Here is a 16583-nt window from a genome sequence, read left to right as displayed (position 1 = left end):
GAACGCGCCCGGCGTTTAAACGCTTTTTATTACGCCGGTTACGAATCAGTGGCTACGTAATTGGCACCGAGTCCGCGTAAACATTCCTCGCGAGCGAAAGCCAGAGGCACGTACATATCTCGATATTCCACGTTTTACTTTACAGGAACTAAAGGTCAATTTTTTTTCTTTTTTTTTTTTTTTGTTTCCGCTCATCGTTAAAGTGGCTGCTCCGCGTAATAATAATCCGCGCCGTCCCACGAATTTCCAAGTGAAATAACTTCGAGCGCTATAACGCGGACGCGGAAGACAATTCCGTCGCCGCGATTTCGCGACTCGCGAGCGACAAAGCAATCCGGGGCTCTTGTCTTATCTCCGAGAGAGATAATTATGCGACCGGAGAGAAAACCGTCGAGTGCGACTTCTGTGACGCTATTGCACTCGTCCTTATTCAGATTATCATGGTCTTTTCCACTTTCGAGCAGAAACAAACGGTGGATAATTCGAAATTAACAATTATTTAGATTTTCTCATTTGCAAACATCTCGAGATCCCCCTCGACGAGAGCGAAAAGCAGAGAGCTATCTGCGATCTGTTATTCATTCAAATTTGCGGTGCGCTCTCGCAATAGCGTAATGTATCGTTCCTATTTAAACGGCGGACGTATCGATACCGAGCTGTCAAACGCGCGGCAACATACATCGTGCAAATGCGGCCGGAGGCACCGCTGGTCAAGATTAGAGAGTATACGAGTGCGGGATACTGGGAAGATAGGTAAAATCCTGGCATCCCCTATCATTCCCCGCTTGCATCCGCTGACACGAGTCGTTGATATCGCGGCTTCGGTCGTGGAACTGTCAGACGAGGGAGTGATCGGTGGCTAGAATTCATGAGCTCTCACTGCCGATGCATACGGCTTAGCAATGCTTTTAAAAAAATTATATTTGTGTACGTAGAGAGAAAAAGCTTTTTTGTTTTTACCTTTATCAAAAATAAATTTGCAATTTTGTGATTATTTTAACCAACAAATTTAAATTTTTATTTTGTACGTTGATAAGAGAGAAATGTATATTTAATTATTTAATCTTTTACATCTTTTTAATTTATTTAAACTATCCTACTTTTGATTGAGATCACACACACACACACACACACACACACACATATATATATATATATATATATATATACACACACATACACGCATATATATACAGAAGTGGAATATTTTATAACTTCACTATGAAGAATAATTCAATTTGAATTTTCTGCAAGAAGTGAACTCGATCGGCGTACTCGATCGAGCACTGCAATGTCAATGGAATTTTAATTTGAGTTTCGATACGTGAATATTCTATAGCACTCTTCCAGGACAATCGCATTTCATCGAAGCGACGTAACGAATACATAATTGCATTTGATTGTCCCTTTTACGTTCAACAGAATTCCACGAAATGGACAATTGAGTGAAGTTAAGAGTCTCATCAATAAATAATTGATTCGGGCAGTACAGTACTCGCAACGTCTCACACTCCAGTGATTTATCTGTCGCTATGGTATATCGATCGTGCCGTCGATCAATAATGTACAACCGGAAAGGAAGAGTTTGGTCCCGCCATCCCTTCTCTCCCTTCTCTCCCTCGTTCTAACTTCCTCCGGTAAACCTAGTCTTTGCGCTCGATCGGCTGGAAGTCGGTAGCTGTCGTGGAAGATAATCTTGAATTTTGCCGTTTGACTGTATCCACGTGCTAGACTTTACGGGCCTCCCTCTTTGTCTTTGCCAACTCGTCGCTCGGTCTAACTTTGGCGTCGTTTACTGTTTCAGGTGACCGCTGCCGATACGCGAAACGGGGTCGGAAGTCCTGTACCTCGCAGTGGCCTCGTTCTATCGAGCGAAAGACAAACCGGGCGGAAGTGTTCGTCGACGAGCACTAACGATGAGCTAGCGACACCATCATGCATAGGATGAAGCAACGCGTGCTGCACGCCTGGCCATGGTTGTGGCTATGGCTGTTCGCGGCCACGGCCGGCTCTCCGTCTTCCGATACTTTCGTGCCGACTTTCGTGCCGCCACGTGGCGGCGGGGACGGAAGCGCGAGAGACGACGACGGCGATGGCAATGGTGGTGGTGGTGGTGGTGGTGCTTCAATCAAGTCGATTTCCTCGATCGGCACCGCGACGACCCTGCCGTTCACGTTCGAGGATGACGCGAGTCTTCCCTCGGAAATTTCCGAATTCCGTTTCACGCAGTCTCTGTACAACGTTTCTATTCCCGAAAATTCCATCGGTAAAACGTACGTCGTGCCCCAGGAGAGGATGGGTATAAAGCTCGCGTCCGCCAATAGTGACATTGACGTAAAGTTTCGCATAGTGAGCGGCGATCGCGAAAAGTTTTTTAAAGCGGAGGAACGCACGGTCGGCGATTTCTGCTTCCTCTTAATACGGACTCGAACCAGCAGCGTCGACGTGCTAAATCGCGAACGCAAAGACCGATATGTGCTCGAGGTGCGTGCCACCTCGAGCAAACGCGACGGTAGAAACAGAGTGGTTACGCTCGAGGCGAGCACCACGGTGGTGGTGACAATCCTCGACACGAACGATCTCAATCCGCTCTTCTATCCGATCGAATACGAGACCACCGTGACGGAGGACACGCCTTTGCATCGCAGCATACTCAGGGTAATCGCCGAGGACGCCGATCTCGGCAGAAATGGCGAAATTTACTATAGCTTTGCAGAGGAAACAGATCAGTTTGCTGTTCATCCGGTCAGTGGCGTAATAACGCTTACAAGACCGCTCAGGTAAGCGTATATTTTTGTCGGTATTTTACAAATTTGCAAATAGTTCAAACGTATAAATTAGAGTGTAATTGCGATCTATTTAAACAATTCGAGGCAGAAGTGTTTCAAAACTCAATAGTATAATTTTATTTAACTCAAGTAAAATTATTAATTTGGACTGTTTAATTAGTTTGCAATATAATATTTACTACTATTCAGATTTTTATAATGTATTTTATTTTATTGTCTTATCTTAGACACATAAAATAAATAAATTTTTATACGAATTATTCGAATTTAGAGAGATGAACATAGCTTAATTTTTAAAAATTTTTAAAGTTGAAATAACAATAATTATATTTTTTCTATTATTTTTCTCTGCTTTTTTATGTTATAATTATTATAATTTTTATAATTTAAAATTATTCTAATTTTATGCAACATTTCGTCTATGAGTTTTCATTTTTATACGTTGTTATTTCAATAGCTTTTAGAATATTTAGCAAATTTCATTTTTCTTCTATTTTTCTTCGTAAATTATTCGTGGAATCGTGTGTGTGTGTGTGTGTGTGTGTGTGTGTGCCGGTGTTAGCAAATGGTTCGCTTTCTCTTTAGGTACGCGGAACGCGCCATACACGAGCTGGTAGTCTTAGCGAAGGATCGCGGCGCTCTTTTTCGTAGCGCGGGCAACAGCCGCGCGAGTACCGCGAGGGTCACCATCAGAGTACGGCAGGTGAATCTGTACGCGCCCGAAATCTACGTACATCAGTTACCCAACATCGTCGAGAATTCGAACGCCGACATCTACGCGATTGTGCAAGTGAACGATCGTGACGAGGGCGTACACGGTCAGATCGCGAGTCTCGATATCGTGGGCGGCGATCCGGCCGGTCACTTCAGGGTGCGTCCGGCCGGTGGATCGCTCTTCGGTCGCGAATACAACATCGAGGTACTGCATCTGCTCGATCGCGAGACCGCGGTGCAGGGTTACAATCTCACCCTGCGCGCTATGGATCGCGGGGTGCCGCAGCGGTACAGCTACAAATTCGTGCCGGTGCACCTGGCTGACGTGAACGATAACGCGCCGGTGTTCAGTCGCCAGATTTACGAGGTTAAAGTGCCAGAAACTGCCCCCATAAACACGCCGATCATAAGACTCAAGGTTACGGACGCGGACGAAGGGAAAAACGCACTGGTATATCTCGAAATAGTTGGCGGTAACGAGGGTGGCGAATTTCATATGAACGCCGAGACCGGTATGTTGTACACGGCCGTCAATCTGGACGCCGAGAAGAAGGCGTTTTATACGCTGACGGTATCGGCAATCGATCAGGGTAACGCCGGCACCAGAAAGCAATCCTCGGCGAAAGTGAAGATCAACGTGGTCGACACCAACGACAACGATCCGACCTTCGACCAGCCGGAAATGGAGGTGCTGCTGGACGAGAACGAACCGGCCGGCACGTCCGTCGTGCGAGTGACCGCGAAGGATCGCGATTCTGGCGAGAACGCCTACATATCTTACAGCATCGACAACCTTAAGAAAGTTCCGTTCGAAATCGATCATTTCTCCGGTATCGTCAAGACCAAACAGGTTCTCGATTACGAGACCATGAAACGAGAGTATCTGCTGCACGTGCGGGCGAGCGATTGGGGTCTGCCTTATCGGCGTCAGGCTGAGATGCAATTACGGGTGAAGTTACGGGATGTAAACGACAATCGACCGCAGTTCGAACGGATCGATTGCACCGGTCACGTGCCGCGATACGTGCCGATCGGATCTGAGATCATCACCGTGTCCGCGATTGACTTCGACGCCGGGAACATCGTTAGTTATCGTATAGTGTCCGGGAATTCCGACGGTTGCTTTGTTCTCGACTCAGCCAGCGGTGTCCTCTCGGTCGCTTGCGATCTATCGGACATCAAGGTCACCGAGAGAACTGTCAACGTTACCGCCACCGACGGCACGCATTTCGCGGATGTTAATCCAATTCACATACATCTTGTGAACGCCAAGCGGAATCTGGGCTCGCAGGCGAGAATCCTGACGGATGAGACCGGCGCTTTCGAATGCCACGACACCGGCGTGGCGCGCAGACTGACGGACGCAATGGCCTCAGCAGAGAAGAATAACATGCCGTCGCGGGACGACGAGTACACCCTGATACCGAGTCGTTACGGTGAGAACGTGCACGCCCCCGAATTCATCGATTTCCCGAGTGAGATACGGGTCAACGAGTCGCTCAAACTCGGCACGACTCTAGTGCGAATACGCGCCCGCGATCGCGACCTCGATTACAATGGTAAACTCGTCTTCGTCATATCCAGCGGCGACCGCCACTCCGTCTTCGGTATCGATCCGGACACCGGTGACCTGAACACGATCGGTTATCTGGACCGCGAGCGGGAGAGCGAGTACTATTTAAATGTAAGTGTGTTCGATCTGGGCAAGCCGCAGAAGTCTGCCTCGAAGATGCTACCGATTACCATCCTGGACGTCAACGACAATGCGCCGAAGTTCGAGAAGTCCTTGGCGAGTTTCAGAATCTCCGAGACCGCGCTGAACGGCACCAACGTGTGGCGCGCCAACGCCACCGACGCCGATCTCGGTGACAACGCGCGCGTCACTTACTCACTCGTGACGGAGACCAACGACTTCCGCGTGGATCCCTCGACGGGTGTGCTGAGCGTCTTCGGCAAGCTCGACAGGGAACGGCAAGAGATATACGAGCTGAGAATTCGCGCTCGTGATAACGGTGGCAAGGACAACGACACTCCGCCCTTGTACTCGGACGCGCTCGTCAGAGTGACGGTCGACGACGTCAACGACAATCCGCCCACCTTCGCGCTGTCGAACTACAACGTCAAGATCCGCGAAGACGTGCCGCTCTGGACCGTCGTCGCCGTTGTGGACGCCACGGATCCCGACGAGGGCGCGGGCGGCGACGTGGAATACTTCCTGTCGGACGCGATGGAGAGCGAAGGTTCTTTCTTCAAGGTCGACAAGGTGTCGGGCACGGTGAGGACGACTCAGAGCTTGGACTTTGAGGATCGGCAGTTGCACACGTTGACAATAGTCGCGCGCGATCGCGGCGATCCATCTTTATCTTCCGAGACGGACCTCGTGATTGAGGTGATTGACGTAAATGAGAATCTTCATCCGCCGATTTTTGACGATTTCGTCGTGTCCGCGAGTGTCTTCGAGAACCAACCTGTCGGCACCCTCGTCACCACGGTTCGGGCGAGAGACGCGGATCCCCCCGGTGGAGATTCCAAGATTGGATACAGCATCCGCGGAGGTGATGGCGTTGGCATCTTCACCATCGACGAAGAAGGTAAGTGATTAGTCATGAATTATTTAAAATAAACAACTCGTTTAAATATATCGAAATATAATGAAAATCTTAAAGATTAAAGAAAGTTATGTTAACCGTCAGATTACGCGACCAGAAAAAACTCCTTTATGTTCATGAAACATGAAAGAAATTGGAATGATAAAACTGAAATGAAGATTGAGACTGCGATTTTCTGAAACACTATTGAATTTTAATCGATATTGGCTGTGGGCACTCTTTGGCAATAACTTCTACGTCTATACGCTTTACGTAAATCACGGCGCTTATATTGAATCCAAGAATTTCCAATCAAATATCGCAAGATGTACGTTTCCTTTGAAGAAGGGAACGAAACGAGTATTTGGGCCTCACCAAGATTTCCCAATATCTCATTCAATAACCAACGAATGGTATTCCGCGCGAAGAGGTAAACACATTCGATCTCGTGGCAATGATTTCAATTTACTCGTCAAAACGACCACGCGTGTGCTAGCCGCGGTTCATAAATATCTTCAATAGTTAATAGATACTTTTTGGGAAAAAAGACGTCGTGTCTACATATTCATAAATCATGACGTTTCCAGTAGATAAATAGGGGACGCCGAGTAGTAACCGAGAGATGTAGCTTTTAACATATATCGTAACTCAAACTCGAGGTCAAAGCGCATGGGTGAAGGTATAAATTCGTGTCAAATAACTTAATAGAAAATCGATCTTCTAATCGATCTTTTGATTTCTTGTTTTTGCAACGGTTGCGACGATTTGCAATTTCAGCTTTTAATATAACTAATTACATCTTGATACCGAGATTGCAGATCGCAAGTACGTGACATCTTCTCGGAAAGGATTTATTCGCGGAAACGTTTATTGTACGTGCACGGGAATGCCCGCCCTTTCTCTTTTTTTCTCTCGTTTCTTTTCCGGGTACTTCTGTTGGCCCTTCAGGCACAAAAGGGCGCGCAACGTGCACGCTGTGCCCTTTCTGCATCGGACACGGCCCGCGCCGGACGCGCCGTGGCACCGTTCCAAGGCGAAGTTGCGGCGTCGCGGCCCATTAAATTTCGATGCAGCGAGCCTAATTGAATTACGGTGCCGCAGGACCCCTCCCCCTCTCTCTCTTTTTTCGAGTGCGCGAGGCGCATTAAATTTCTCCGGCAGTCTCCTTTCACCGCGGAAACGTCTCTCGAGAAATCGCGACGTCATTCCGCTTAATGGCTAATTCCTGTGCACCGGTGCCACGTCGGTCACGGCGCGCGGTCATAATGCACCGATGATCGTTTCTTGATGAATGCATCGGGCGGGACGAAAGTCTCGAAACGAAATAGGTTTCCTGCTAATTCACGAGACACGCGAAAGCGACACTTTGACGTTAGGGCAGCATTGACATCTGTCGACTGTCGAGACATTAATAAAAGTTTAACGCGATTGCACCGGAAGTATTACTCCCCTAACAACAATGACCTTTTCCACGATGTGTTTTACGATTATATTCCTACTAATGCGACCCAATTATTTTCAAGAGCTGGTGGCATTATGATGGTCACATTTCCGGTTTCTATAGTCACTTATCTTGTACGACGATGTAGGTTAAAAAAATATACATTGCTTTTGCTTTTGTTACGTTTTTTAACGCTCTCTGAAACAGAATACGACCGTATGCGCACTGTACGTTGAAGTAAATAGATTTATATTATGTGTGCGCATCCTTATGCGTGTTTATAAACTTGATATATTGATATATCGGGTATTGTTCTAGCTTCCATGCCAGCAATCACCAATCAATTTCTTACCAAATATTTTAAATCTTTGGAAAAATTTTGGAGAATCATTATTTATTATATACTAAAATTTTTTCAACGATATAAAATTTCGAATATCTCTATCAAGTTTATTTTTTTTTAATATAAATAGAAGACAGAGAAGTCTTTATTTTATGTTTTTACTTTAATCAAGATTTTATTTTATATTTCTATGTTTTCGTTTTCGTTGAAAATCTATTATTAGCAGTAAAACAATAAAATTTGGACACCCTGTGTACGCACGCGCTTTCCGTTTGTACACTTTTACTTCTATATATATATATATATATATATATGTACATGTGTGTACGTCGCGTGGTAGTATATTGATCTCCCGTCGAGCAAAAATAATACATTGTCAGTAGTATGCATATTCAACTGGCGTAAATATTCATAAGTCGCCAGTGTATTGCCTCGGTGTCAGAAGCACGAACGGTAACGTCGCCGGTGCCGATGGGAGTTGTGGTGCGGTGATAATGGCAGCGACGGTGCCGGTAGTAGTGATGGTGTCGGTGGTGCAGTAATGGCAATAACTGTGACGGTGTTCGTTTAAGTCGTGAATAATTTCCCGGCGGATACTTAGGATCTATGGCGGGCACGTGATACCGTTCACGCGTAAGTCAATGCTCCTCTTGTCGCACGAGAGAATCGTTATCTCTCGGGATCGAAAAATACGACGCGTGCAATTGCTGCAAATTGGGAGACTGGGAGATCTTCGCTTCTATTGTTCATCGGCTATCGATTGGTCTTTATCACAATTAGGAGACATCGACCTGTGTGCACGTTGTACATTGCTCATGCAAGATTTTTATTTCCATGACGATCGTACATTTTACGAGAATCTCTCTCTCTCCCTCTCTCTATCTCTGTCTATCTCTGTCTTTCTGTCGAAACAATACATATACCTGTCAATACAATTTACGATGAAATGACGCGCAGCTTGACGCGCCGTGACTAAACGCGATTAAGCTTCGATCGTAGTAGAAAAGTGCCACACCTAGTTTGCGGAGCACCCGACGAGCCGAGCGACGCGTTTTCCGGTAAGCGAGCTAACGCGTCATTCTAGCCGGCTCTGTCCACTATGTGCTGGCCGCGGGCGTTGCAGCAGCGGGCGTTAGTCCATTAATAAAGCTTTATATATCATCGAGCGTTCCCCGAAAGCTCGCCCGAGTTTGATCGCGCGCAAAACGAAGAAAAGCTCGCGACGATCTACGCGCTTTAAAGCGGATGGATCCGAAAATTACTGCTCTTACCTGCTCTTACCTCTCTTTCTCTCTCCCTTCCCCCTCCCTCTCTCTTTTGTTACATCTGAATAGAACCCCCTTCGTTCTCGTATCTCTTTTTATTCGATAAAACTGGCGAAATTCCTCAATTTCGAGGAATTTCGCGGAAAAGTGAGCTGAAGCGTACGGTATTTAAGCGTACGTGTTTCTTATCGTATCGTTGCCTTGTTATGGAATGAATCATCCCGTATTAACATTCGTGTGCTAACACGACGTCCAATTGGAAAGGTTAAAGAGATGTTAATTCGTTCATTGTTAAGTTCCTTTACAAATTGCGAGGAAACTCTTCGCCTCGAGTGTATTAGAGTATATATTGGATCAACAAACTGTTTCCCGGTCGATCGTCATTATCCGCTGCAATATTAGAATGAGACGTAATCGGTTTTACTGTAAATACGTATCGGACTATTGTAACTGCTGTTACGGGCTTCCCTGCGGCATCCGTTGCACTTGACAACGTCCATGCGAATGCGACTGGCAATTTCCGAAAGATATTTAACATAGGACGTTCATTTCGATTGAATCGGCATACAGTAAATTATACGTGCCAAGTGCTCGTAAAGTCGTCCCGAATTGCCTTCACTGACAAGCCATTATGCTTCTCATATTCATCTCATAAATCGTTTCGCGATATTCATTCATCCGGAGTGCTGCCTCCTGTATTATCAAGCAGCTCTAGCGGGGTTTTCCGAATTTCCAGAAGCCAGCTTCGTGCGCTTCTCTGTATTTTCCCTCTTCTTTAATTCAACGGCGCGATTAAATAATTATGTCGTGGCGCGGTGCTAAGGTCAACTTCGACGACATTCTATTTCTCGTTTCCACGTACTTCCGGTGAAAAACAACCGGCCGTTATCGTACAGCGGTGCCATTATGCTATCGGAAACTTTTCGATATTGTTAGGACTTATCTCTCGCGAAAAGTTTCAACATGCGAATGCGTAAAATTCTGTCCGTTTGTATTGCGAGATATGGCGTGTTCGAGAAGCGTTGGGTAACTCGATCGAAAATGGTTGATGCTAAATTAATTTCATTTCCCACCTGTTTGTCGCGGCTGATCGCGATTTTTTTCCCGACTGATGTGGGCAGATAATAATTATGTACTTCTGCTTAAATATTGTGCCAGAATTAATAAGGGTGCGTCACGGTCTAACGAACCGGCGAAAAGCGAGCGAGCCCATTACCGAGACGCAAACGGTACTCTATATACCTAATAATATGTACGCCCACAGCAATAAAGCGTTTGCACCGTCCACAGCAATTACGCGGGTGTTTACACAGAAATACTCTTACTGGTTAACAAACCGTGGTGCAGTGATATTTTTCTAAATGTACGAGGCCGGTATTTTTACAGCGACACTGGCGTATATTTAAAATAGCGGTATAAAGAAAATATTCCGACGGCGTGCCCTACATCTGCGTGTATACGCAGGCAGATTCGCTGATTAAATACAGCCCTTTTTATTACGTATGAAATTTTATTCGCTCTGTCATTACGGTCTTCCCACGGTCGTTGTTTAGATTTTAATATTTATAAGCCTGAATAAAAGAATAGGTATATCAAGCTATCTTACATCTCTGCATATATGTAAGTTAAGGAGAAATTGACTGAATCGTTTTCAAGGATCGGAAATATCATTGCGAGATACTAAAGGAGAACACTATCGTCGAGGAAGTCGAGAGGCGAGGGGTGCGATGTGTTCGAAACTTAAAAGCGCTTCTTTTACTCGAGTCCATAAGTTCAATTATTTATAGAGAGCGACGGAACATCTTGTTGCCGTATGACTGAGAGAAATCGAGAAGAAAATACTTCGACCATCAATTCCGCTTTAAAGCGTACGTGGTCGAGCGAACGAGTACCGCACACGATAATGTCTCGTAACGATTCATTATTTACCGGTGACTTCCACGTCCGCTTTATACGTTCGCATAGAAGAGTACATATTCGGATCGGAAAATAATTTCCGTATTTGAAAGACAGGGAAATTTTTTTGCTAATTTCCAATTCCGTCGCGGCGGAAACGGAATTTCTTCTCCGAGAGAGAAAACACATCTCATGTAATTCGAATAGGATGGGCACGATTTGAATAGTATTTTTATTTTCTACGTTCTACGTGGTATTTATTGAGTCAGATAACGATCGCCACGCACGTCGTCGAGATTACGCGATCGAGGAAATTCATTTGCGAAATTGTAAATGACGCCGGGCTAACGAGACGCGTCCGATTATGAATCGCGTAATGCAGACGACAAGATTCCACCGTGGCATTGTAATGCGATGTCGTAAAGCACATTTTCGATGCGTCGCGGCGTCATGCCCGTAACGCACTATTCACGCGTGTTGCGTGTACAAATCCGCGTCGTGAATGCTTAATGTCACGCCGTGTCGAACGGCTATATATTCACGCAGCTGTTATTTCTCCGCGCGTCTAGGATACGAGAGATCTTCATAAATTTTGCGTCTCGCTCACCAACGCGATCACGTAATCTCATTAAAAATATAAAAATATTTTTTTCTTTACTTGATACTTTGAATCCTCTCTTTGCAGCGGAGTGTAAAATCGAGGAAAAATTGCAGCTTAAGAAACAGAAGTTTCTTCGTTAAGCATTGCTTTCATTATGTAGCTCGGAGCGTTATGGAATTACGATGTTTCAAATTGATTAATGTTTTCAACCGCGATGATTAAAACGCAAGAGCTTCTTTGGAGTCCATTTTCTATTATATGCATCATGCATTTCGCTTGCAAGCCGTTTTATACACGTCATATTTACTAATTGATAAGGAAATTTAATTTCCCTGCATGAGAAATATACAACGTACAACAAATGTACTTTAAGTACATCGGGAAATTAATTAATTCATTTAATTTGCCATTGTGTACATTTGTTAGTTGGAAGCTTACTCTCAAATAAAAATTTTTTATCAAATGAATATCGCACAATCATTTCCCTTCGGAATCTTGCGAGCGGAAAATGTTCATCGCATGCGAACTGTTATGATCGAGTTTGCAACACAGCCGGTTTTTTCTTTCAACTCTTAAAAACAACTTTAAGGATCTTCGCGATAGCATAACGGAACTGGAATCGACTTCTTGAATTCATCTAGCTAGAACGTAATGGTAGCTGAGTGCGTTCTGTTGGAGACGCCACTAATGATCTCGTTGAAAGCACGTCGGCAGCATTAAAAAAGGAAAGGAAAAAAAAAAAGGCCAGAGAGAAACACTCGTCTCAGGGAATAAAAGCTACGCAAATAGCACAATGCGCCGGTAATTATGCGCTCGTCGTGCACGTAGCGTAAAGTTCGAGACAGTCGCTTTGGGGTGCAGAAATGGAAAAAGTGACAGTCGCAGTTACATATAACTATAGATATGTAGCTTATTACGATATATATTCGTTATGACCTCCACCTCCGTTACTGCCAGATAAGTCACAGAGTTGGTACAATCAAACAAGCACGAAATGCCGCATTAAATAACGAAAGCAACTATAACGATGCTAAAATATCGCGGCTCGCAAATGAACGAATGTTATGCATAATGTCACTTTAGACACTTTTAGAGATTAGAAATTTTTTTTGAATTATTTTACGATTGCGGAATATCAAACGTTATACGTGATCGGATTTGAAACGGATTTGATTTTATTGCGTATGTTCCCATCTATTTCACCCGGCAGAAAAACTCGTGCGAGTACTAAAAAGTTTTTTTTTTGCTAAAATTTTTTTAATAAGTTCCGGAGAGAATAAAGTTCTACGTATTTCGCGAGAGGTGGTCGGTGCGAATTTTATGATCAATTAAATACTGCATGCAGAGAAGGCAAATCGCTTGTAAATAGCAAATTAAACGAAATATCTGTACAGAGGGAAAAAGGGATATCGCGTAAAGGCTCGATAGTGAAGACGGATAGAGAATATAGAGACGCATGGGAAAGGAAAGAAGAAAGGAAAGAAGAAAGTTCAGAATGGATCGTCGTCTCTAGAGAGGCTGGCACAGTACAATACGTATATGTGCCGTTTCCTATGCGACATCACTTCCGACGCCTACGGGTTTCTTTCAAAATCAGAGCTCCGTTCCTTGTACTATTCTTTTTTTTACAAAATACATTACTTTGTGCAGAAAATCTCGATATTAACTGTACCTCGAATGCGTGATATATATGTGGATAATGATGTACAGCTCTTTGAGGATAGCAAGACAGATACAATCGACGGAATTTTAAACAGAAAGTTCTGTTGAGATTGTTTTATTTCGTAGAGAATCTACTTAGAGAACTTATTTACATTTACTATTTTTACATCAATCTTGTGTAAATAAATTTGAGCTAATAAGCTAATAAACGAAAAAAGAAACTTCAGGTATCAGTAGGTATGAAAGCTAGAAATTTGTTCGAACCGTGGTAACCGCGATTCGTTGGAAATCGCATTGAGCCGGTGCGCGAGTGTCGCGGAAATGTTTCAACGAGTTTCTCCCTTGGCGAACTCGAGAAGTCGCCCATTCCGTCGTATCGCAATCTCTTTTTTCCTCCTTTCTCTCTCTCTCTTTCTCTCTTTCTCTCTTTCTCTCCTCTCCTTCCCGATTTTCCCTGCTCATCTTCTCCGCTTGCTCTCGGTAGCTATCATTTTTTTTCGCCGGATACTACTGCGGCCAACTTTTTCAGAGATCTGTACGGAAACTCTTTCCGGCGAAGACCGAGACTCTGAAGAAATTCCCTCGGCTTCCGAGACGTTTCTAATGTTCTTGAGTCTGTCGAGCGTGAATTAAATATGGGAATATCGAACGGCGGCCGGCCGGAGAGCGCGCCGTTCAGATTTCGTGGGTAGCTCGTAGCACGTGAATTTCCTGTAAGAATCACCGCGCGTTGCTCGTATTACATACACGCGATTCCCGGGAAAAACGTATGGTTCGATTGAGAGCGGTTACACTACACCGGATACGGCCCGCTGGTTCTATCCTGCGCTCTTCATTGCTTATCACCTCGGCTCGGTATTTGCCGAACCGTGGAAAAATCTTCCTGTCCGATTCGTAGCCATCAATTTTCACTTCGCATAGCTTCCGCCGCACGTTTTTGATACTGACAGCTCAAATAGATTTATGTGAAACAAACTTTTGCAATTTATATCCGACGCGTATTTGCAAGTACAGTACTCTCTTTACACCATTATTACTCCTTTGAATGGTATGCTGAATATTGAATTCGCAATCTTTATCATGAAGTCTGATAAAGCGATTTTTTTTTAATCAAACGTTTTATACCACAGTTATATTTAGCAGGCATCTATATGTAACGTTTTTTTTCCATAATTTTAATAAGAGATTTGTTCTTAAAATAAAATATGCTTTATATATTTATGTATAATGAAGATGTTTGTAGTTATATCAAGATATTAATAAATATTGAGTACAAATATTGCGGCTTTTGACATCGCGAAGAGTAAAACCGCAAATTTATCGAAACAAACTATCGTTTTTTTTTTTCCTTTTTTTTATCGAAGACAATAAGCGCTCGGAACAGCTGCGCGGCTTTAGAGAAATGTTATATCGAATTTTCCGTCATGGAGGCAATTATCTGTAAAACAATTCTCATTACCAGTATCTATCCACGGAATTCCACCGCCGATAGCATTGGTTCTTTTGTTGCCGCGCCGGCTTACGGCGGAGTCGATTTACCGATGGTTTTACCACAATTCTTTTTCGAACAAGCCAGCTCTCAATTTAACCACTCTCGTCGGTTAAATAGCGTCATCCGTAAAGTCGTGTTCGCGCACGAAGTTTCTCCAAAAGATGGTCTTAAACTGGTTGTGGGAGCCGCGAGATAACGAACAGCTCGAAATTTGGACGAGGTAACATTGTGATAACGCGGCTTGCGAAACCAGCTACAGCGCTAAAATATCCTCCGCTGTGTATGTGTATCCCCGTGTTGGAACGGCGTGATGCTTCACCACGGATAAAACGATCCATCGCGGCCTGTTACACCATCGGGCGATGCGAATCGCAAAGCACACCAGCGCGTCGGCGGCGGCGGCGGCAGCGGCGGCGGCGGCTTTACGAGCTCTCACGTTGCTTGCTCAAAGGATATACTTCTGGCGATTAGCGCGAACGATTAACCTAAATTCACCGTAAGCACACCTGCACACGACGCCACGTAGTTAAGCCAGTTTCCTACGTGGTTAATGATGTACCAGATCGTGTACGTGGAGTCTCAGGCGCTTCTCTTAAATTTCGTTGCCGGTTGGAAATGATGATGAATAGTTCGGGGAATCCAGTCGCTTTCTTCTGCACGTGAAAGTGCGGATCGCGAGCGAGTTAATTGGTTGACGGTGATCATTCTTAATCGTTGTCAATTTTCAGATTTATACCGTCTAATGTTGCTCTTTGTGCTCTAAGTCTTCGTTGTTATTTTTCTATTCGATAAATCCGAATAGGCATATAATTGGTATTAATTGGAAATTTTAGAGGATATATATATATATATATATATATATATATAAGACTTAAATTTTTTTATATTCCATTTTTGAGGAGTCTGGAAACTTTAGAATTTTGTAAAACATAATCTGGATGATGGTCTGGATTTTAAAGCTCTGTTATAGCTGTATTATCTCTTTGTTATATTTCTCCTATGTTTATCTTCTTACATTTTATCTGTACTTATCTTAATGATGCTTTAAAAGAGAAGGGTATATATCGCATAATATATATTATTCGAAAATGCTTGTACTTCCGCATTTCTTCTAATGCTATAATATTACGTTTCCAAAATGTTTGAAGGATTAACGTACAATCGAATTTTATTATCTCTCAAAATACTATATATAATAACAGATTAATCCAAATAATATATGATGATTAATGATAATTAATATAATAATAATAACTTATTAATGAATAATAAATAGTAATATAATTGGTTACATTAATATAAAATTAATTCATTAAATATTGCAAATCAATTTTTATTCTCATTTTATCGATTAAATTAATTTAAAAATTGTTATAACGATATGACTTTTTTAAAATTTAAAGATATACTTGTATAAAGTTCTTTATAAAACATTTCTTTTATATTTACTTCGTTGATGTACATATATGCGATTTAAAAATGTCTGGATCGCCTAAGGTCTTAAGCGCAAGTGCGAGCATCTAGACGACATTCATGATAAAATCACGTAGCGTATGGAGGCGTGCTGGCTTACAATGGATGGAAAAATGCATGATGTATGCTGGCGATCAGCATGGTGATGGATGGCGGTTTGTGGCGAGACCTCGCGCAAGAAGCTTTCTTTGACGGAACTTCCGCTTTACCAAACCGCGTCGACGACATCTTGCTAGTATTATCTATCGCGAACAAAGTCGTTAAAAATGAGCCATTTTTGCTCTTCGCTGATGGCGTATCGAATGAAAAAAATAATCGA

General features: G+C 43.6%; 1 protein-coding gene across 9 annotated transcripts in view; it reads left to right on the top strand.

Moving 5' to 3' along the window:
• Positions 1-16583, top strand: part of kug (FAT atypical cadherin kugelei) — a 288772-nt gene that overhangs the window by 93225 nt on the left and 178964 nt on the right. For all 9 annotated transcript variants that reach the window (XM_089085546.1, XM_011632546.3, XM_011632545.3 and 6 more), the window contains exons 2-3: positions 1805-2780; positions 3375-6094. In XM_089085546.1, the coding sequence (XP_088941672.1) occupies positions 1936-2780; positions 3375-6094 (3565 nt within the window). In that variant the 5' untranslated portion in view covers positions 1805-1935. The remainder of the gene's footprint in view (positions 1-1804; positions 2781-3374; positions 6095-16583) is intronic.

Source organism: Pogonomyrmex barbatus, unplaced genomic scaffold (assembly GCF_055798465.1).
Source record: "Pogonomyrmex barbatus isolate J1 unplaced genomic scaffold, ASM5579846v1 scaffold10, whole genome shotgun sequence".
NCBI classification, from domain to species: domain Eukaryota; kingdom Metazoa; phylum Arthropoda; class Insecta; order Hymenoptera; family Formicidae; genus Pogonomyrmex; species Pogonomyrmex barbatus.
Note: the sequence above shows the minus strand (reverse complement) of the source record. Positions and strands in the feature narration are given on the sequence as shown.